This window comes from Triturus cristatus, chromosome 2_1, assembly GCF_964204655.1.
Source record: "Triturus cristatus chromosome 2_1, aTriCri1.1, whole genome shotgun sequence".
Taxonomy (NCBI): Eukaryota; Metazoa; Chordata; class Amphibia; order Caudata; family Salamandridae; genus Triturus; species Triturus cristatus.
The window spans coordinates 734,051,162-734,074,965 of NC_140581.1; the positions used below are offsets into that span (position 1 = coordinate 734,051,162).

At 45.8% G+C, this 23,804-nt stretch overlaps 1 protein-coding gene across 3 annotated transcripts in view; it reads left to right on the forward strand.

The window, feature by feature from the left end:
* SRFBP1 (serum response factor binding protein 1) overlaps positions 1-23,804 on the forward strand; it is a 446,408-nt gene that overhangs the window by 407,486 nt on the left and 15,118 nt on the right. For all 3 annotated transcript variants that reach the window (XM_085632663.1, XM_085632662.1, XM_085632664.1), the window contains one exon: positions 15,380-15,417. In XM_085632663.1, the coding sequence (XP_085488789.1) occupies positions 15,380-15,417 (38 nt within the window). The remainder of the gene's footprint in view (positions 1-15,379; positions 15,418-23,804) is intronic.

Genomic DNA, 23,804 nt, shown 5'->3' on the forward strand with positions numbered 1-23,804 from the left:
TAGGCTAAGCAGGACTACGAGGGGCCGGAAGATCAAAAATAAAACTAGATGTGACTGTAGCAGTGAGCCGTTACCTAAAAAGTCAAGGGGCGAGGGCAGAAGAAACAGAAAACCTCAGAGGCAACAAGAAGCGAAATAGCAACTGAAAAAGCAACCCCAGACAGAAACAGTGCGCAGGGTTTCTGCATAAGGTCGGAAACTGATGAAGCCATTAGATTACCCTTGGGGACAAAGGAGGAAGACTTCTGGAAAAGACTAGAAACCATTGTATCTGTTTTAATTGACCCTGTATTACAAAAATTGTTAAGGATTGAAGAAAGACTTAGTAATTTGAAGGGGCGATTTGCAAAGAATGGCCCGGTGGTTTGGAAGCTACACGTGGGTAGAGACTCTGACACAATGTCAAATCAGGGAGGGAGGCCGGAGGTAAACCAAACTGTCACTATTTTGGACACCGGTATAGTACACTGCAACAGTACTCAGGGCAGCCCATTCGGGACCTGTTTTACAACCGGGAGTACCTCCTCCCCCCTCCCCAACAGATCAGAGAGGCCATGGGACAGCAGGCCCAGGCGTTTCCAAATACAAGCATTGAATACCCCTATTGCAGCATTAGCTGCTACAGGGATGACCATACTCGCTAATGAGGGGAGCGATCTTAATCAACCAAGCCCTCGAAGATCTAACTTTAGATACAAAACAAATTCAAATGAGACCTTGAACCCCCTCCAGTATATTGTTGACAAAGGTTCCTCCTCTGCCCCCTTGTGTTCCAGAGCACTGGACAACTATGAGAAACAAATCGTTGCACCTACTGAGTGCCAGAACTAGCCTAACCAATATTCTCTTCCCAGAATTCAAAGTGGCGAGAAGAATTGGCTGGGTCGGTAAATCAAACACCTGGCAGATGACTGTGTTGTCGTAACTTTTAGATCCCCGTACCTGGTGCAGTCTGTTCTTGGTAGGGTGGGCAACCAACTTAGTATGACCCAGGCGATTAACATCGTTCCACCAAGGTACTTTTATAGACCAGCTAAGACCATGTGGAATAACTGCCCGGAGGTGAATCATATAAGCAACATGCAGCAGAGGTTCAAGGTCCCAGTCAGTAACCAATTTGACACCTTTAATTACTTAGATGATATAGACTGACTCACTCTAGAAACATCGCCCCTACCAACAAGCACAGCCTTGGTGGCTATATAACTGGCACACCACCCTTAAAGAAACTCTCCCTTGATGACAGGAAAAACAAAATGAATAACTATTCTCTAATGCCTGTCCCAAATGGGCGCAGAAATGACATCTTGGGAGCTAGTAGTTTGATCTGCACAACACCTACAAACTCTAACAAATATCTAGACGTAAATCAGTCATCGCTCATTATCCAAGAATCGCCCCCTAATAACTATAGATCATCAGGGCCCTTAGTTAATGTTGATAGTACCATTTGCACTACTTGCAGCCTTGCATCTTGGAATCTAGCAGGCTTGCGGTCTAAGTTAACCAACCCTATATGGTGTGATTTCATACCTAACTTTGACATATTCTATCTTCAAGAAACATGGGCGATTGATGCATTCCATGTAAATGGATTTAAAACCTTTCACTCCCCAGCTGTCAAGATAGCATGCGGTAGGTCAAAGGGGGGGCTATGCATACACATTTCAAACAGGTTAAATATAAACAAGATAGCGATGTATAACGAGAAGATTTACTACCAAGTGATAAAAATGTATTTGGACAAAATTCATTTTATTGTATTGACACATTTTTACAATAACATCCCTCCGGAACAAACAGGGGAAGTTATGGAAAAAATGGTAATGATCTGAAACGCGTATATAATGGCAATGCCAAGGATACATTTCTGATTTTGGGAGGGGATTTTTATTGTGTCCTGTGTCCTGATACAGTTGGTAAACAATGTGGATTTATGAATGATGATGGGTCTAGTTACACAAATTTCCGACACTCAAATTTGGGGGAACTGTTTAACAAGATGATATGCGTTAGGCCTGTTCCGATGAGTCAGACCTTCAATGGTAGAGGCCTGCACTCCACCATAGATTCTATATTAGCATCAAACACCTATGCAAATAGACTTCAGTCATTCCATACCCATAGTAACTCTCTTAGTGACCACTTCCCACTAAGTGCATCTATATCAATGCCGGTAAGATCTTCTGGTAAAAGAGAGGCAACAAATCAGGTTCTGCAAAATCTGACCTTAGATAGGTTAAATGGTTATTCTTTGCGATGGGCGAAGGTGGACCCTGTGGATATTACTCTGGACATCATCAAAAACTGTCCTCAATCAGGCTATTTTATTGGATAGTCTAACATTGAAGGAAGCCCTATCAATCCCCTGGCTAAGGTATGTTAGAGATTTTATGCGTGACCTTGGCCACCCAGAATATTTTACTCATCCTAGCACTATGATGAGGCTTACGAGGAAAGAGCTAAAAAAAAAAGTGTCTTTCACTATTAGATACTTGTAGATTAACACAAAAGATCATAAATCCTACCGTGCAGTACAACCAAATGATTTTAACAACCCTTAGTATTCAACCTTCTCTGACAATGGTTCCCGGGTGCTATGACCGGCTCTTATTAACAAGGTTTAGATTTGGGATCTTTCATAAATTGGTATGCTTCCCTAAAATGAACGATTGGGATAGAGTTATGCAACTGAGCTCTTGTGATAATCATTCAGAACAATCCACCATGCACGTTGTTTTATTTTGTAAATTTTATAATGAATTAAGGAAGATGTGGATTGTAAAAATTCTGAAATCTATGGGGATCAGACAATGCCGCCCAGCCTTCATTGTATTACAGCACCTGGAAAATTAACATATAATATGGAGGGTTGCCATGTTTAGGTCTCGGCTGGCGTTGGAGCGCGCATGCTCTCCTCGCCTCGAGACTTATAGTGATCAAGTTACTTTGGAGAACGGGACTCAAGCCCTGCCCCTCCTTTCCATTGGGTAGCGTCAGCATTTAAGTTAAACGCTGGCTTTCCAATTGAAAGGAGGGTTTTAGGTTGCCTCGGCTTTTTGCCGGACTGGCTCTCCTGATTCACGGCTGTGGTGAAGACTTTTCTTATCTGCTTGTTTATTTAACAAGCAGATAAGAAAAAGCTTCACGACAGCTGTGAAGCAGGCACGAGCGCTTGTTTAGTACCGGACATATGGAAAGCATAATAAAGACGAAAGACCTCTTTAGCAAAAAAAGCACAATTGTTATCTGAGTTGGAGCTCATTAATGAAAAACGATGACTGTTAACCTGCGTAGGTGGAGAACACGAGTTAGTCGCCCGGCAAAGACATTTTAGCCTTTCATCCCTTTTGGGGCAATAGCTGAGTAATATTGTATCTTTACATATCTTTTCAATATATTTAAAGTGCTTCGAAGAAACAATATGGTTGGCGCTATAAAACGAGTTATTCACGTAAAAAGTGATTATTTATGCGAATAAGCTTTCGATGATATGAAAAGTCCCTACTGCCTGCACGCAAAATGAAAACCTTTTTGCCCCACTCCATCTTTTCCCATGATTTTGTTCTGCTTTAATTGCCCATAATTTCATGCGGTTGCGTGCTCTAACTCACAGGTGTTTGAGTTAATTTAACCACAGACTATCTACAGCCAAAACCTCAGTTTGCTTTTAATCGCTTTTAATTGGATCCGGTGAAATTTGTTGTGCATGATTAACATAACCCTCGCATAACGTGGAGGTGAAATCTCCATTGCATACACCACTGGAGGCAGGCAGCGGAAGCACTGCACCGGCAGGCGCAAGCCCTGTTTGCACCCGAGCCACTGTGGCACCCCCGACTCACTTTGTGGCGCATTCTGTTTGCTGGGTGGGATTTTTGGTCTTTTAAGGGCTAGAAAAGGACGCTTGTGGTACAAAAATAAATACAATAAACAACTTCTGAGCACACAGCCACGAGTGACAGGTGAGAGATGCATCATTCCTCCACAGCCGGGCTTACCCTCATATGGATAATTGGTTCAAATATTTATTCCAGGGTTTGCCTAGTTTTGGACAATAGTTGGTAATCATAAACATTATGACAACGACTTTAAAATGCTCCCCTTAATTGGACAAGACCTGTATATTCATAAAAATACACGCATTTGTATATATGCCATAAATACTTCTTTAATTGTGGGATAAGCCAACGAACATTCTCTGCACACCGTTGGATTGCAGTGTAGTGATATTCACGTAGCGCTGCCTACCTCTGCCGAGGTTCTAAGGCGCTAATTTTAAAAGCAACGGTTTTGTCTGAAGGTTACTAGAGACGAATGGTCAAGCCTTTTAACTGTAAATGTTGTCATTAATATCTATGCATCATATAAACGTATATGAGCACACTGCAGAGGTGTAACGTAGACCCCTGCAGCGCAGGGCAGGGGTAGGCGACCCTCCATTCGCCCCCGGTCCTTCATGGGGGGTCCCATTCAGCCAGGGCTTTAAGTGGATGAAAAAACTGAAGGGTCTCTCAAAGGGGCGTGGCCAATATAATTAAGGGCGTCGCTTAAAATCACGTATGCTGAAAATCTGTGCTAAGCTGTGTCCCGTCCGACTTGTATTTTGCCGTTTCTGTCATTTCATCCATATATGTTAAACAACAAGTAACATCTTACCTACAACAAGTAACATCATACCTACAAGAAGTCAGGACTATTGGCTTTGTCAATGGTTGTTAGTTGCATTAAAAAAATAAGCAGCAACTATGGCTTGTATTTATTATTAAAACTTAAAGACCTGGTGACACCACAACAATGTTGCTGCTCCTGAATTTCAAAAAGAGAAGGTAAATCCAGAGAGAAATTGACTCTTTAAAGTATTTCCCTTCCCCTACAGCGCTCACCTGGCATGACACCATGCTGTAACTTCTCCATTAGTGAGAAGTGAGCAGTGTGAGCACGCACACATTGATGTGCCTGCTGTCACTGCAGTCTGGGAACAAGCATTAAAAATGCAATAGGTCTCGCCTTGGATTAAGTTAAAGCCATATGCTTTGCTATACAATACCAATAGCAAAGCAAATGGCTTTAACTTAATCAAAGGCGAGACCTATTGTATTTTCAATGCTTGTTTTAAAGAAGGCTGTCAGTCATAGGAAAACTATTGTAACATAATCATGCATGTGTAACGAGGCAATAGATAGTGCTTTTATGGTTGTGTGATACAACAATCGAATAAAGCTTGTCTTTGACTTTATGCAAAATGTGCCCTTAATGAATTATCAAAACAGTTAAGATCCAGTCATAGGTGGATGACTACCTGTAGGAGGTGGCACTTGGCTGGCAGAGTGATGTTTTCGCCTTTTCAAGCAACCATTTGCATTAGATAAGATCTTGCCAATTATCTTGGAACTTCAAACTTGTAAAGCTCCTGGCTCGAATGGCTAGTCAGCCAAATTCTACGAACAGTATGCCATTGTCTTGGCTTCCCACTAGCTGGCTGTTTAGAAGGAGGCTAGGTCGCAATGGGCCTTTCCCCTACCCCCTAATGCAGTAGGCAATACTTGTCACGTTGCTAAAACCAGGGAAGCCAACCAATAAATGTGATTCATGTAGGCCATTCTTGCTACTGAATTGTGACCTAAAAATCTTGGTGAAACTGATCGTTTTTCACTTGACATTTCTTATGCCTGATTTAGTGAGGCCAGACTAATCTGGCTTCATCCCGGCCCATTCCACTGCACGCAATCTGCGCACCTTGTTTGTCTTATTACGGGAGCTAGACCCTAAGCCGAATGAAGCAGCCATATTACTGGATGCCTCCAAAGCATGCTGTTTACTAGGACAAAGGATTCAACTCTTAGTGGGGTTCACATTTGGATTAGATTGCTTTAAAACCTCCCCAACGATTTGTATATGCGTAAATGGTAACTGTGTGCGAATAGTGGCTATGTAAAGGGGAACACATGAGGGGTGTCCCCTCTTGCCCATCCTTTTCTCTCTAGCCTTCGAGCAATTACCCACTAGGCTACAGTAGCGCTACTCAGAACATGCCCTCAGATACACCAGTAGCCAGATATTGGTATTTCTTTATGCAGATGATATGGCCATCTGTGTCAAGAACCCTAAAGATTTCCTAAACGATATCGGGGCATAGATTAAATTAGGATCCTGCTCAGGCATTATGATCAGCTGTAGAAAAACTGAAATCTTCTCCCTCATCAACAGCTCTAGGAAATTCACGGCTCACTTCCGCTTGTAGTGGTGTGAGGACTCCTTAAAGTTCCTAGGCAAGATAACGAAGTTATTATGCAATAAAATTATGGCACCGCAATCATTAAGCAAAACACGCTAGGATTTCCTCCCATTGCCACTGTGGGAAGAATAGAGCTAATAAAGTTGGTGGCTCTCCGCAATCTACTTTACCGCTTCGTAAATAAACCCCTGCTTCTCTCCAGATCATTCTTTGGTACACTTAAAATCTAGTTGATCAGGTAACATGTATTGGCAAACAACCCAGTGTTGGATGGGACACGCTAACCAGACCTTTTTATCTGGGTAGCTGTGAAGACAAGACCAAAACTGTACTACTTATGCACAGAGTCCGATTTTTGCCACATACTGGCACCGACCGGTGTCATTCCTGCCACACATTGCAGTTGAAACAGATCGTATAGCCCCCATCCCACTTAAATCCTTGATTGCCACACTAGTTTCTACCCACACACAAAATGTAGCCACTGCTGCAGGCATGGTCAGAGCATGGGATCGATTATGAAGAAAGGTAGTTCTCAATATAATATACTCCCTGTATTTACCCATTACCTACCACCCATTACTATAAGTGACACATGAAGCATGGATTCCAGGTACTCCAAAAATAGAAAGGAATATGTTGCATAAGCTACATATTAGTAGTGTGAAGGTGATGGGTCTGGATTAGATCAGTTGCACAATGTTTCTCCCAGACTGGCAGTCTCGATCACATTAATGTTTTATTGTATGAAACTCTTTGTTACGTACTGTCAAGTTGTAATGAAAATCCTTAAATTAAGTAAGTCGTAATGCTTTTCCATAGAACCCCCTACCCTAACCCAGATAACAACATGTCGATTTCCTCAGTTAGCCTGGTTGTGCACTCTTTGAATGCAATGTCCTTCTAGGCAAGTGCCTTATGCCAGAGGATCTCAGGAACTCACTGACACAATCGATCCAAGATGGACAGGGCACAGCAATGTGTTGTGTGGTGGCCTGGACACTGCCAACTGCATTGACCGTGCTATTGGTGCCAGTATGAAGCTATGCTATTGGCACCATTGTACTGCATAGAATGTGATAAACAGCCACATTTTCCAGGGAATGTCCAAGCGTCCCATCTGGACATGCTCTCCAAGGAATCTAGACTGGTCAAAGAGAAGGCCAAATTGGAGCGCAAGTGATTCAAAGATAGTTGCGCAACTGCAAGGTGCTTGAGGTATTTGTCCCTATCCCGACAATTTCGCCAACAGTTTAGAAAGTTTAGAGGCTATTCCAGAGGCCTTGCTTAGTGGCAGCTTACCTTCCCAACCCGTGCAGCAGCAGATACAGCTCTCTCAGGGCAGAGGACGTTGTGACGACAAAGGCCATCCACATCATCATGGACAGCTATCCTCCATCTCTTCCACCTCATTTGCATGAGCCTCCAAGGCGCTTTGATTTGCCCTCTAGGGCCCACAATCGGCAGGTAGGGGGCATGATAATAATATTTAGTCCCCTGCAGGAGGTCCCTCGCCTCAGCCTGGTCGGTCTTGCAAATAGTTCAAAATGGCTATGCTCTGGCTTTCATTTCATACCCACTTCTTATTTCTATCACTCAAGGTTGATTGTTCAGCAAACAATGCTGCTATCTTGATGCAAGAAGTCAATACCCTGCCAGCCAAAGGCACCACTGAGCAGATGCCGGACTCTGAGAGGGACGAGAGGTGCTGTTCACGCTACTTCCTTATCCTGTTGAAGGATGCAGACCTAAGGCCTATACTGTACTTCTGGTTATTGAACACTCTTCTGAAGAAAGATTAATTCAAACTGCCCACTCTGGCTCAGATTTTCCTGATTTTTATTTTCATATAGCTATTTGCATTCCCACAGATGTTACCTATGGTTCATGGTGTGGTCAGACAATTTCTAATTCGCCATGTTGCCTTTTGACCTTGTATCTGCCCCTCCGCTGTTCATGAAAGTGATGGCACTGCTCACGTCTCATTTTTTAACGTCTAGGACACATACATTCCTGTATCTTGATGACTGGCTGCTCCAGGGGGGGCTCGCTGCTATCATTCATTAACCACTGTGGACAGTGGTCAGACTTTTGATCTCGTTGGGATTTTCCATCAATGAGCCGAAGACTCACCTGAACACTACACAGTGGATCCCCTTCATAGTGGCTATCCTGGACACAGTTGCGTTCAAAACCTTTCCTCCTCCTCAGTGAGTTCAGGACATTCAGCTTATGATCCTGACATTTCAGACTCAACACTGGGACTCAGTAATGATGGTATGGCGGCTTCTTGGACTCCTGGCCTTGTGCATCCTTTGTGTCCCTTGCGCCAGCAGGTGCATGCGGACCATGCAATGCAACCTAGGGTTTCAGTGGAGCAGTCATTGTGGTTGTCTTTTCAACGCTATCCTCATCTCAAAAAAGACACCTCCAGACCTTGTGTGGTTACAGACAAGCGCCAGTCTGACTTCCTGCTGGCAACTCTCCCTTCCACACCCAGACTTCATGGTTCTGACAGAATCATCACTGCCTGGGGGATAGTTGGGTTCATTGCCTGCGGGGGGTTAGTTGGGTAACTGGATATCAGAGGCCTTCAGACTCATGTGGGCAGCAAGTTCCACATCACTTTTGATGCTTTGGGTGATCCGTTCAGCCTCGAAAGCCTGCCTGCTGATCAGAAGGGTACCATGTGGTACTTCAACAAGCAGAGTGAGGTTGGATACTGAGACATATTCCAGGATGCTCTACATCCCTGGAGGTGGCTAGGCCAGAAGATCTTTCTGATAACCAGCCACCTAGTGCAGTCCCTAAATACGAGAGCAGACGAGCAGAGCAAACATTGGCTGGCCGACCAAGAGTAGCTTCTCCATCCCTAGGTGGCACAGGGTATCTTCAATCAGTGGGAGATGCCTTGGCTAGATCTGTTTAGTGCATAGTCAAGAATTCACAATATCAGTGCTTCTGCACACTGGATTATCTTTCAAAATAGTCACTAGCAGACATAGTCCTTCTACAATGGGGTATGGGTCTCCCCGTATGTTATCCTAGCACTGCCTCTCCTCATAGTTCTGAGGAAAGTTATTACAGACTCGGCCTAAGTCTTCTTATTAGCCCTGGACTGAAACAGGAGAGTGTGGTACTCGGTGCTCCAAGACCTGAGCATTTTCCTTCTGTTGGACATGGCCCTCTCTGCAGGGTCACGCCGACACATTTTGCCATGACCCATCCTGCTAATCAGTGCTAAAGCGCGTGGGCTCTTTCCTTCAAACATGGTACAATTGGCTTACACCTGTTAGCCATATTTAATTTCCTCATAAGTCCCTTGTAGAGTGGGATACCATTTACCCAGGTCTTGTAAATTGAATGTTTTTAGTGGGCCTGCAGCAGTTATTGTGCCAACTACTTAAGTAGCCACTTAAAACATGCCCCAGGCCTGCCATTGCAACCAGAATGCAGTTTTAAACTGCCTATTTCGACTTGCCGATTTAACCCCCTTGTCAAGCCTTAAACTCCCCTTTGATTGCATATAAATCACCATTAAGGTAGACACTAGGCAGCCCATAGGGCAGGATGCATTTTAATTAAAAGGTTGGGCATGTACTTTTACGTTTTACATGTCCTCGTAGTGAAAAACTCTTATATTTGTTTTTCACTATGGTGAGGTGTAAGACTTACCTGTCCCATAGGATACTATCGGGTTGCCTTCCTACATTTAATGAGTGTTAACCTTTTTTTTGGAAGCAGGTAAGCTTTTCATGTTTGGCATGTGAAAAATTGTAATTAAAAATCCTCTTTAATGGTAAACTTTAACTGGTAACATTTTTGAAAAAGCCACTTTAAGAAAGTTGGCATTTTTCTGCCCTAAACTATTTGGTGCCAATAGCCTCCCCTAGGTCACATAACTGGGTGTAGTTGGACTTTGTTTATTCCTCTTAGAAAACCACACAATAGAGGTATGTCTCCACTGGCAGGATGGGGGGTGTGTGGGTCAAATCTGGGGACAGCCCCACTTGTAACTCAGAAGTCCTGTGCTCTGCCGTCACACAAATGACTTGTCACTCCTGCATTGTTCATGCAGCCGGCTTGGAGCCCGGGCAGAGGAGTCTGGAAACTTCAAGCACTTCAAAGGAAATTCTCTAGAAATTTCTCCCACTTTTAAGAAGGCACCATGTGTAAAAATGGGACCCTCAGACCTACTCTTCTGATCACTTTCTGGACCTGCTGAAGGTCTCTCAGAGGACTGTTTACTGCTGTGGCCTGCCATGTACTCCTCAAGACTGCTTTGCTGCCTGAATCCTACCTTGAACCCTCAGAGGCCTTCATCACTTGAACCCAGGACTACCAGAGTGACTGCAAGGGCTAGTATGCTGGCCAACATCTTGAACCCGCACCTGGACCCAGCCTGGTGAATCCTTACGAGGTGCCCCTCCAGTCCTGGATCGTAGGTAATGGTGCTAAAGGTGCCCAGATAGCCAAATCCAAAACTTCTTGTATCCGACCATGTTCCATCATGGTCTGCCATATTTTTTTACTTTGGCCCAGTCTTGCATGACTAGATGTTCGCTGTTGGCGCTTGATCGTTTAGGCACTAGATTTTACAAAACATTTTAAAAATTCATAACCTGGGTTCTAATAATTGGATTTTTTTTTCTTTTCAGCGTATAGGGAAATAAACCCCTCCCATCCCCCCCTGGCGTTGATGTACCCCAGATCATGGGGTCCCTCCTAATCCAGTGTGCCAACGGCTCCAGTGCGAGGGCGAACAGAAGTGGCGACAGGGGCATCCCTGCCTGGTGCCTTTACGCAACTGAAAGGATCGAGACAGCTCCCCATTAACGCGCACTCGACCATGGGCACCTCATACAAGAGTCTAACCCACCCACAGAAATTGGGACTGAAACCCAGCCTCTGGAGAACCATGAACAGATAGGGCCACTCGATACTGTCGATGGCCATTGAGGCGTCCAGCGCCATCAATGCCGTCTGTTGGGCCTCAGCACCCCTGTCATGTGAAACACCCCATAATGTCTCCGTAGATTGTCTTGTACTTCTATAAGGCATGAACCCGGATTGGTCAACATGTACCAGCTCCGCAATGACGGAGACCAGCCTGTGGGCAAGGCCTTGGCAAGGACCTTCACCTCTACGTTGATGAGGAAGATAGGACGGTATGAGCTACACTGGTTGGGTGGTTTTCCAGTTTTGTAGATAACCACAATCGTCGTGGCCCTTTGGTCAGATGGAAGTCGCCCGAGTACACGCGCCTCCAGGAACATGTCACGAAGCGGAGATATTATGATTGAGGCTTGCCTTTTATAGATCTCTACCGAGGGTCTGTTGGGACCCGGGGATTTCCTGGGTTTAAGGGCCCCCAGAGCACTACCAAGCTCTTCCTCCGTAAGGTCTTCTTCGAGTCGTTTGTACGCCTCTGGGGATAACATAGGTAGGGCAAAGTCACTCAGAAATTCAACACAGTCTTTTTCCTACCTGGTGCATAGACTCGCTCCAAAGTTTTTAGCAAAGGCTTTTGCTACGTCATTACTTGTCGACATGAGCGACCCAGACACATCACGCACCCCTGTTACCTATGATCTATCCTGGTCTCGGCGTTCCAGCCACATCAGGAGTTTCAGTGCCTTGTCTCCCACGTTGTATGCGCAGTGTTGCGTAGCTAGTGTGTAGGCACGTGCCTCACCATCCGCCAGGGCCCTGAGGTCTCGCTATTTTAGAGCTAGCTTGTGTCGCAAGTCAGCACTTGAGGCTGTTACACTGTCCCCCTCCATCTGACCAACCTCCCGCTCCAACAGTCGAATCTGCAAGGATTCCTTCTTTTTCTGCGCTCCAATCAGCGCCTGTGCCTGACCCCTCAGTACTGTCTTGTAGGCCTTCCATACAGTGATATGCGAATCTACCGACCCCTTGTTCTCTTTAAAATAGAGCTCCGAACCCTCTCGAAGCCTGTCCCCAATGGCTGGGTCTCGGAGACGCCACGGGTCAATTCTCGGAAAAGCAGCTCTGTCGATAGTTGGGCGTCTGAGAGGGACACTGACTGAAGAGTGATCCGAGATCCCTCGTGCCATGTGTTTAGAATTAGTGAAGTCTTCCACCTTGTCATTCCGAGTAAATAAGTGGTCTTTCCTGGAGAAGGACCCATGTCTTGCTGAGTAGAACGTGTAGTGTCTCAGCAAAGGGTTATGCGCTCACCACAGGCCATGCCCATGGCCCTGACAGTCTGCCAGCCCCCTGCTTGCCCGTCTGGGAGTCAGATCGGTCCACTGCCGGGTCCATAACTGCATTTGTATCTTCCCCAATAAGGAGAATCTCTAGGGGAAGGTCTGTGAGGAATGCGCTAAGCTTTGGAAGGATCTCTGCGTGCAGACCCGGGAGGACATAGCACGGGCAGAGCACAATCAGGCGCCGCTCCCACTTGCCTGCTGCCGCAGCGAAGTGGCCTGCATCGTCCATCCATGTGTCAGTGATTACTAAGGGTAATGCATAGCGAATCAGAAGTCTAAGGCCTTTCATTTACTGCCCCTCAAGTGTGATTCCTAGATCATGACTATGTCTGAGGAGTGTTGCATCACTAATGTGCGCTTGATCATGTTCCCAAGACCATTTACGTTCCAGGTGCAAATCTGCATCCTAGTTGGATCACCCATTGTTACGTGTAGGGCTGGAAGTGACTTAATGTCCCCTTGCATTTGGAATCCCCTCTGCGTCCCCCTCCAGTGACTGTTGAATATCAAGGACTCAAGCGTGTGGCCCCTCACCCCCCATCCCCCCAACCCAAAAAAAACAATAAACCCAACTCCCCCCTCCCTGCAACCCTACTAGGTGAGTCCCCAACCTCCCAAACGTGCAGAGTGCATGTCTCCCAAACTGTTCAGAAAGAAACATGGATGAGGAACCATGGACTAGCATCCAGCATGAAGTAGTACATGTCTATTGACGGAGATGACAAGCCCGTTACATAAATGTCATAGGTCTCCTCCCAATACAAGCTACAAATGCAACCATATTGCACACACAAAGAAAAAATAAAGGGAAATGAGTATGTGAACCGAGTATTACAAAAGTCAGTGAGAGTCTCCGGCCCCCTTTCTCAGCCATCTCTATGGCTCATAGCTTTCCTCCCAGGACCCAATAACTCCCTAAAGTATAGTTACGTAAAAGTAAAGTTCAACTTCGGCAAATCAGGGAGTGTCCCGCAAGTCACTTATCTGTCTGATGCCGCTGCGCCTGACCACTGGGTGACCGCTCAGTCACTTGCACAGTCTCTTCGTGATCCTGCTCTCTCCCGGTCCGATGTGACCTTCCTTTTTTGGCCAACAGTGCGCCAGCCCTCCAGCCAGTCACTTGCATCTGCTGGTGTGTCAAAGAAATATGCTTTTCCACCGTCTAGGATTTTGAGCCTGGCTGGAAAGAGCATCATTTATTTCACCTCTTGTCCGCATCAAAGTAAATTCCGGGAAGAAACGAATGGTGGCGTTTTCGTGTCGTAGATACCCATGCACACGTGCTGCCTGCAGGATTGCGTCCCTGAAGTTTAGGATGCGAGCGATGATTGTGCGCGGGGGTGCCCCAGGGCAAGGTTTACCTCCCAGAGCCCAATGTGACCGTTCCAACAAGAAAAAAAATTGAGAGGCCCTTGGGCTTCAGGTGATTCAGGATCAGGTCCTCCAGAAACAAATCTGTTGATGGCCCCTCCATTCCCTCCGGCACCCCCACCACACGAATGTTGTGCCGGGCTCTCTTTTCCTGGTCCTCAAGCTGAGCGTAGATGTCGGATTGGTTCCTAGTGAGGGTAGCCACCTGATTCTCAAGCACTTCGTTTTGGACTGCAGGCCCCCAATACCTGCCTCTGCCGTGAAGACCTTCTCGGAAAATTTGTGCAGGTCGGCATGAAGAAGATTTACTTCCTCCGTGACGGAGTCGAGCTTCGGCTCCAAGGTACCCTTCAACTCCCTGATGGCTTTCATAATGTCCTTTAATGACAGGTCTGGTGTGTTGTTATCTGATTCCTCCTGCGGGCTCCCTCCTGTCGCCCCCTCCTCTCGCCCAATGGCCACCGTGTACTTATCAATTTGGTTGGCCTGCCCAGGCCCCAGTGCTCTGTTGTGGCCCATGGCATGTTCCGTGGGCCGTCAGGGGGTGGTGCCTGATGGATAGAGGCGCTGTCGCAGTTACAGAGACCTCAGGGGGCCCACCGGTTGTGCACGAGTTGTTTCGCAGATCTCCACTGCCTCCACAGGGCCACAGGGTACATCCTCCACACAGGGTTCAGCAGGGGTACAGCCCTCTGTCGAGTCACGTGCAGTGCCTCACCAGGACCACTGCACAATCCAATGATGCAGTCCACCGGAGTGTTTTGGGCTACTTCAATAATACCCACTATATAGGGCTGGGAGACACTGCTCTCATGAAAGCTGGGTGGGAGAGGGTGCAACTCCCAGATCCACCCCCAGGCAACACCAATGTCTGGCCTCTAAAACCACCAGCAGGCCACAGTGTGTATAGCGCTGCGCCCACCAGCTCCAGGCGTACACGCACTCGGCCGGGGATCAAAGGAAAAGCATGATCTCCCAGCCGCCTTGTCACTGACCTCAGGCGCCTCCTGCTGCCGATCTCTATTTGCGCCTCACACGCTGGGGAGTGCGCGTCCATGCCCCGATGCCTCCCGATAGCCGGTGGAGAGGGCTGCAGAGGCCTGTCGGGGGAACCTGGTGTCTTTCGCTGTGGCAGGGTGGCTCGTTAACTCTTCTCCGCTCTGGAGTCTCAGGCGGGCACCATCATGCCATTTCCAGGCGCCGGCCGGCTATCCCTCCTACACGCTGTTTCCCTCGGTACTCTGGGGTCAAAAGCCACCGCTTGGACGCCGCCTCGCTTCCACCTGTCTGCTAGCGCAGCGTGATAAACTAGCGGCCATCTTCAGTGGCTGCTAGCCACACCCACGCAGCTAATAATTGGATTTTTGTAATTTTGGTGTCACATAATTTATTAAAATGTACTCTATTTTTCCAAATTGGTGTTGGATTTTTCTTGTGTTGTGTATATGTACCAAGCTGTACAAAATGTAAACATGCACGCACTAAACTATTTTAAAATGTTTTTTTCATGTTTTTTTTTTCATTTATTTTTTAGAAATTTTATAGAAGAGCCAAAGATGAATACAAGAACAGGTATGTGTTAATGTGTAAACCTCTATCTGTATAATTCAATTATGAAAGTGTATTTCCTATATTCATGGTCATTTATTGTAATTAAACTACTATACCTTAGCATTATATGAAGGTCCTTAATTGTGTTTCTGTTTAACCCTATCAGGAAAACTATATCAGGCTTCCCCAGACGGAAAGTTAGAGACTAAAAAGGATATTTGTTTAGGTTATGCGACCTTGTAATTCTGGAAAATGTGCCTCATTGTTACTAGTTCAACCTCATGCCCTCATTAAGAGTTCCCCCGAATTAGCTGCAGAGAAATAGGAAGGCCAGCATATCCGATTCAAATCGGTATCCTGGTGTGATGAAAGATACATAGTAGATGGCCTAGACGTAACGTAGGTTAGCAGGAGGATTTATGTAGCCTCATGCAGTGAGGTACAAGTAGAACCTTATACAGACAGACAATCCAACCCCACCAGGAGCAAATGTTATCAGAAGCTTTGTCCACCTCTAACTGCCTATGACAGCTTCCACAGAACCTTAACCCCACATTGTTCTAAGACATAATGGGAGATCTGCCTGGCAAGTCACTGCACATCGCTACCTTTCACAAACAATTAAACTGAAAAGATAAACACATTTGTGAAGACCTCAGGAAAAGATCCTGAAACCACACAGAAGTGAACTGCGTGCCAACAAAATGTGAAGATGTTTGTTTTTGTTTATTAATATTTTTTGTATTGCCGACCTAGCCTCTAGCACAGCAGAGCACTTCACATGCAAGAAGAATACATATAAACTACATTGATGAGGGAGATGGAAAAGAGGAGTCCGAGTTCCAAAGCCTGGGGTGCTAAGCAAGACAAAGTGTTTTTGGATGTTTTTGCTTTTTTGAAGACTGGAATTTCTAGAAATAATCAGCTTTTTTTCTTGGTGTTTCTGCGGTCTGCAGTGAGTTGAAGTTTATCATTGAAATTATGATGGCTGACCGGCAAACTGCTTTATGATTTACGCAAGCAATCTTAAAGTCTGTTCTTGCTGCCAAGGGGCACCAGTTGAGGTCTATTAGAATGCATGTGGTGTGATTTCTGGCTCCCATGAGCAGCTGAACATATTGCAGATTTTAGAAGAGCCAGAGTGAATATGTAGGCAGGCATGCTGAGACACCATTTCCTCCAGCTTAATGGCTCAGGACAAGGGCCTGCACTATTGATCTGAAGTCTGAGAGTGTACAGTTTTAGTTTCCTGAGCAGATGGAGTTAATTAGAGGTAAGATTAGGCAATTTGCTGGTGTGGTCTGTTAGGTTGAGATGTTGGTCTTTCAGAAAGCCCATTCCAAACTGGGAGAAAACTCCAAAGGGGTGTTGAGATTCTATCCACTTCTGTATGTACGACGGAGAGTCAGTGGTGCAAAGGAACACAAATTCAGTTTAGTTGGATTTAGTTTCAGATCGAGAGACAAATTCATATGGTTGAAGACCTGGATATTGTTGTATTGAGTTACTGTGGCTAGTACTTTCACACAAAGCTTAGGCAGCTTTGATGAGAAGATTGAGCCTTGAGGAACTCCACGTTTGACTGGAATGATGGGTGATTCAAATGAGTTTAGTTTTTCAAACTATAGTCTTGAGGGCATTAAGGATTTAAACCAACTCAGGACTCAAACCTTAACTCCCATTTGTAAAGATAAGATGTACATAAGGGAGAGGTGGTCAAAGATGTTGAAAGCAGCTGAAATATTCCCCTTAATTCCTGGATTTTTAAGACATCATCTAGTACCTGAATTGTTGCTGTTTCCATACTGTGTTTGAATCATAATCCAGATTGGAAGTAATTGAGGAAGTTGTTTTTGGAGATGTGGGCAATAAGTTTTGAGGCAGCTGCTTTCTCAATTTTCCTTAGGATGGAAGGTAGACAATCTGTCTGTGCTTTTGTAGGTTGCTGGGGTCAAGGTATGTCTTTTTAATACTAGGAGTTATCTGACTGGTTTTGAAGGAAGATGGAAAGACACCTTCTTCAAGAGGGGTACTTATAATTTTGAGAACAAGGGGTGCAATAACTTACAAGCAACTCTTAAGATGAACCAATGGTATGAGGTCCTTTGAGTATGATGAAGGGATTAAGGTTGAGATCATTTGTGTGGCATCCTACAGATAAAGTTTTTGGATGGAAGACCGTTTTGATGTTTCTGCTGCAGGACTGTTGAGTGTTGAAAGACAATTTGCTAGCCCCAAGCTCTTTGTGTGTAGAGAGGCTTCTGAGAGAAGAAGCTGGCTAAGTTATTGACTATTGTTTGGGAACTCTGGATTTATGTTTGAAGAGTTAGGTTTTCGCTGTGCTTTATTTTCAAATGTATACTTCTAGCCGCAGATACTTCAGCTTTAGAATGTCCCCAGGCACCAGAATGGATCCGGAGAATTCTTTGGCAGTGCTCCTGTGTACTGATAGGTGGAGTCATGTAGCTCCATGGAGACTCCGTACTGCCCCTGAAGTGATTGAATGGAGTTATAGATAAGTGTCACCCCTGAATGCTGATAACAGGATCTTTCTTTCCACACCCTTCAGTGTAGATCTGGAGCTCGCTCCCAACATTTCTGGTTTCCAGAGGACTCAGAAATGTACCTCTGAAGTGTGTCAGGAACAATGTCTTCTCTGAAATATGAAAGGATTCAAGCTGTGGTGTGACTGCAGAAAGGAGAGACCAATCACAGACTTGCACAATGCGTGTCTTTGCTGCTTAGGGTGTGCTAATTACTCATAGTCAAAACACTGTCGCCAAACATTAGAAGAAGTTGCACTCAAAACAAAAGCCCCACTCCAAGTCCAAGGGTCATTCGCAATCTTGTTCAGGAAGCTGGCCTCGCATGCTCTGTATGCTCTCAAAGTCTTTTGGAAAGGCAAAGCAGTGCTTAATTTGAGTTGGTGGTTTCCAGTGCTCAGCAACGGCACTTGATCATCAACACCGGTGCTTTTCATGAGCACCAGTTAAGGACACATGCATTTATAGTAGTCATTGTGAGATTAAGCGATTTACCTAGAATCACAGGATGTTGAGCCGACGCAGAGACTCGAACCTGGTTCCCCAGCTCCAAAGTTGGCAGCTCTGGCCGTTATGCTACATCCTCTTCCCACTTTTATGGTTAGTAGTTAGTTCTGTTTTAGGCGGCGCTAACAGGAGAAATGGGCTGGTGCAAGCTGCCTCGTGTCGAGACCCCAGCACTTATTTTCTTTTTACAAATTAACCAATGTCCATAAGTGCAAGAAATCTAAGCTGGACTAGTTCCCATTCTGCTACTCGAATTCAAGTGCAAAGGCACATGAGCATCAATCAAATAGATCATAGCAGACTAGCGTCTTCTGACACAGATCCAGTCCTTTATCTGGTACAGGAGCGCTCTTCACTGGGCCATTGTTAACCCCTTAGTAGATAGCATCTTTGAGGAAAACCATGCTGCAGCTCTTTCAGATGCCGCCTGCTGTCTCTGGTCAGCCTTAGGGCCCCACAGAGCCACAAGGAGCTCAAGTTGGACGTCTGCCAACAGGCCGTCCCTTGGCGCTAACTGACTCCATGGACCTGTTCTTGGGCCAGTAGCAGCACTGGTTCAGATTGCTACCTTGGCCCCTTGGATCCACACTAGTCCCTTTCCATGCCTGTGCCAATGCTGTCTCCGTCTACACAAGCCCCAGACCTGACTTCAACCCGGAGCTAACCTTGGCACTCTCCAGACCTATGCCTTGCTGCGAGATTACAAAAATGCAGCCACTCAATACGCAGCCAGACTCTAATCCTTAACCCCGTTCTCGACTGCAGTGCTGTTAGAGACCAGAGTTCTTATTCTGATCTGACACTGATCAGGGATTCCAAATATTCCCCATAACATGGATGATGATATGGAGGTGGACAGCCTGCTTTCCCCTCATTATACTGATGACATGTTATACCCTGATTTACACAATGCCAGTGGGCTAGATACCTCTACATTGAATTAGCTGGACTCTTTGCTTGAGACACCAATGGAATAAAGTGCCTCTTTCGCAGTAGTTGTGTGAAGGGTGCTAGATTTATAGTTGCCTGCTGTTGAAAACAAGGCAAATGTATTAACTGTGATCCTTCAACCAGGTCCTAGCTCTACTGAGCTACTTGTCGACGATGTACTTGGTTCCCCGGTCAGCGAACCTATGGCCAGGCGGCAACGGCCTGCCCCTGTGATCCTAGTTTTCTGACGAGACATCCTACACCTGAGAGTCTAGTGGTGTGGACCTCAATAGGCTAAGTCAACTCCTAAGGCCGTTCCAACCACCCCCGGAGTGTCTTTGAAAGAGGAACAACTCTTTGGCTAGTGTGCCTTCTGGACAGGTATACCCATTCTTTATTATACATGGCCAGCAAGATATTGCTGGCCCACCTGGATGACCTCAGACCCAGGCTGGTTCAGCTGATACAGGATGGCAGTAGTCAGAGATGTCCTGTGGGCTGGCTTGGACACCACAGACTGCTTTGGCAGAGCCATTGGTATTAATGTTGTACTTACAAGGCATGCCTGGAAGAAATCAACTGGGTTTTCAGTAAATGTCCAAACCTTGATGGACATGCCCTTTGATGACTTCATATCAATTGGAGGAAAGGCTAATTCGGCTCTCGAATAATTTAAGGGCAGTCGACCCGCAGCATTATCCCTGTGTCTCCAGCCAAGCGGTTCCATCAACATTGTGGGGGTAGTCAAAGGACCTACCTTGCAGACAACATCAACCCTCCCAACCTCTTCAGCAACAGCAAACCCGAGCATTTCTGGGCAAAGTACAGCTTCTCCTCCCCTTCTGCAGCAGCGGCCAAACCTCTTTAACTTTCTCTCACAGCCCGTAGGAGTCAGAATATGACTTTTCCTCCACAGCTTTTGATCCATCATGTAGGACAGATGAATTTTGCAAAGCATTAAATGGGGCCATACCTTGCCTTTAATTTTTGCCCCTTTCCTACTCATCAGAGCGACGTTCAGCAGATTATTCTGCGATTTAGATGTATGAAGTAAACCTTCTACTGGAAAAGGGTACCATTCAATGGGTGTCGGATTCCGAGAGAGGAAAGGGGCGGCATTTGAGATAAATACTTGTACCTAAGGACATGGCCTCAGGACTAACCTGGCCCTTTGCCCACTGAAAGACTTTCTGAGGAAAGACTAATACAAAATGCTAACTGTGTCTCAGATTATTTTGTCTCTGGACCCAGGAGACTATATGGTGTCCTTCCGTATGCAGCACAGGTGAATCCATACACACGGCTTGCGCTCCCACAGGCTTTATCTGCAGTTAATGATGAGATTGGAACATCTCCAATTTGCCATGCTCCTTTTTGGCATTACCTTTGTCCCTTTGCTGTTCTCAAAGTGACAGCTGTGGTTACTGCCCACCTTCGGAGTTGGGAATACATGTGTTCCTGCACCTCTACGACTGGCTGCTCAGGGTGGGCTTGTCAAAGTCAGTCGTAGTCACCTTCAGACTACAGCCAGACTCCTGATATCCTTGAGGTTTTCCTTTAACAAGCCAAACGCCGGCTTAAGTGCCATACAGCGGATTCCTTTCATATGGACTATGCTGGACACAGCCCTGCCAAGTACCACGCATCAGGCTTTAGAGTAACACATTTTAGTGTGGTGGTCCACATCACCGCACTGAAATGCAGTCTCACGCATTATAGCACCTCAGCTGTCAAGCGCCGGAGGCTTCTATAATGCACCATACTGCAGTGGCAGCTCGTGGTGCATGCTGCTCCATGCAGGCTTGGAGGCTCAGCTGCTAGAGCTCAGCCTGAACATTGCTGCTACAATGTAACCCTATCTGCAACCAAGACTGGCGCAACATTAGCAATGCCAATCACTGATGTCGGATAGTCAGAGGTCAATGTCAACACAGAGAGTTGTGAGTCACATGATTAATAATAGGCGGGGTCCTTATTTTCCTGCTGCGGTGCGAGCAGGTGGGCCGCGGTGGCAATTAAAAAAAAAATGTGATTGCTGCTGCACAGTGCAGCTGAAAGGCAAACAGAAGTGCAGGTCTCCACTTACACGGCTATCATGATCCCGGCGACGCCGAAGCACCTGACCTGCCACCATGACTGGCAGCTCCCCGTAGCTCATTGTGAACCTGGGCAGCCACCAGAGAACCCAACCCCAGCCAGCCCTGCCAGATGCTGAGGCAGTGTGTGCAGCTGAGAGCTCAGGGGCCCGGCTGAGCCAGAATTGCCACGCAAGTCAGTTGGTTCATGGAGTCAATGTGGCCACGGGCCTGGCAATTGGTGCTGTGGCTCTGGCTCGCTTGCTGGCCACCGAAATAAGTAAGTGTGCCTGACTCAGAGTCCGGAGAATAGTAGTTGGTAGCTTGCTATGGCTGCTAAAATGTGTTTCATTCTGAGCTGCCTGCTGTGCCCCCTATATGTTTCCCTCGTCTTCATTGCTTGTTTTTGCTCGTAACAAAGTGTCACTCGTAGTCATTAAAATGTCACTCATAATTTCACTGAAATTATGAAAATGTCACACATGGCAAAGTGAATCCTTGGCAGCTATTAGTCCAAGACATTAGGGTATGATCCTGACTTTTTGGCTTTACCCCTGTGTCTTGGTAATGATGGCTCTAGGTTTCTCAGATACCTAGCCTTGTATATCCTCCTCATCTCAATACCATATATGGGCCTGGAAGTGTAACCTTCGGTTCCAGGGGCCCAGCATCTGGCATGTCTCTTCTACTCCATCCAGGTCTCCCAGGAGATGGCTTATGAACTTCTATGGTGGCAGACAAGCTCCATTCTGACCTGCCATACAAGATGCAAGAGCTCCCAATATACAAATTAAAAATCTGTGAATGCATGCAAGTGAAAAACCGAGTCTCACTGTAGACTATATTCATAAAACATGATCATTTGGGTAGCAAATAAATTGCTCAACATAGTCAGTACTGGTCAAGAACAAATAATGTAGCCAATATCATCCTTTCTGCCTCATCCCTGTCGACAAAGTCCTCATGTAGCACTCGTCATTTAGACCCCTGCTGGCCAAACTATCAGATGTAATATTGTTTTTTCTGTTGTTCGCCAAGCGAGACCTTGCAGTGGGCACAGTTAAGGGTTACCTGTCAGCCTTTTAGGCTTTTTTGTGTGTACCCGATCAGCCCTCGCCTTTCACATGCTGTGATGTGTTTTATCAAAGGTCTGGCTCATGTTTCCCCTAAAGCCATTCGTCATGCCTTAATGGGACTTTAACTTAGTGTTGAAGTTTTTCATGTTCACACCCTTTTAGCTGATGTGCAGCTATTCTCTATGACTGTTGATGCTTAAGTCAGGTTTCATGATTGTCATCACCTCTGCGTACTCCATGAGTGAACTCCAGGTTCTCCTGGTGCAACCACCCTACACCACTTTCTTCCCAGACAAATGAGTCCTGATAACCCAGAAAGCCTTCTTCCTGAAAGTCGGGACACGTTTCATGACGGCCCGTCTGTCAGTGTACCGATGTTTCTTGCTCCACCTCACCATTCAAAAGAGTAGTGACTCCATCAACTTGATGCTCAGACGATTTTGAGTTTCTACATTAAGTACACAAAGGACAATTGTGGATGATTAGCTCTTTGTAGGAATCTCTGGGCCAAAGAAAGGGAAGGTGGTGCAAAAAATGATCCTTCCAAGATGGACAGTCCTCTAAATCAAAATCTACTGTGGACTTGGCCTGAAGCAACCCCATGCAGGACTGTGGGCTCATTTCACTAGGGTAAAAGCTGCTACAAGTGCTTTGCCAGTGGGGGTGTTATGGACATTTGCCAGGCTGCGATGTGTACATCTGTGCACACATTCTCAAAACACTACTGCCTTGATAGCCAGTGCAGAGAGAAGCAACAGTTTGCCTATTTGGTCCTACAAGACTTCCCAATCTGGGAACACTCCCCCTACCATGCATCTTTGAGAGATGCTACTGTGGCATCTGTTCAAAAGGTGAAGAATCTGCAGTTAGAAGTATCTATTATAAGAACAATTTTCTTGCTGTAGGAAAGTGGATTATTATATTGTTGTGGAAAGTGTCCACCTCAAAGGATAAGGCCACCACCCGCTAGATGTCACACATTTTAAATAAAAATAAACCTGTGATCAGTCCCTGGTAAAGTGACACAAAGCAGTCAAGCTTAAATCAATGGCATTGTGTAAAATATTTAAGCAGCACATACACATTAGAAAAAGTCAAACAAAACGCAATACAATTTCACACTCAGTTTTAAAATAAAGAGAAAACCTTATGAGTAAATTCGAGTAAAACAACAAAAATCCAATAAGGGGAACCTGAGAGATGAATTTTTGAAGATGTAAGTGAAAATGATGCCAAAAAGCACAAAGTGAAGATAATAGCCTATAAAGCAGTGGACA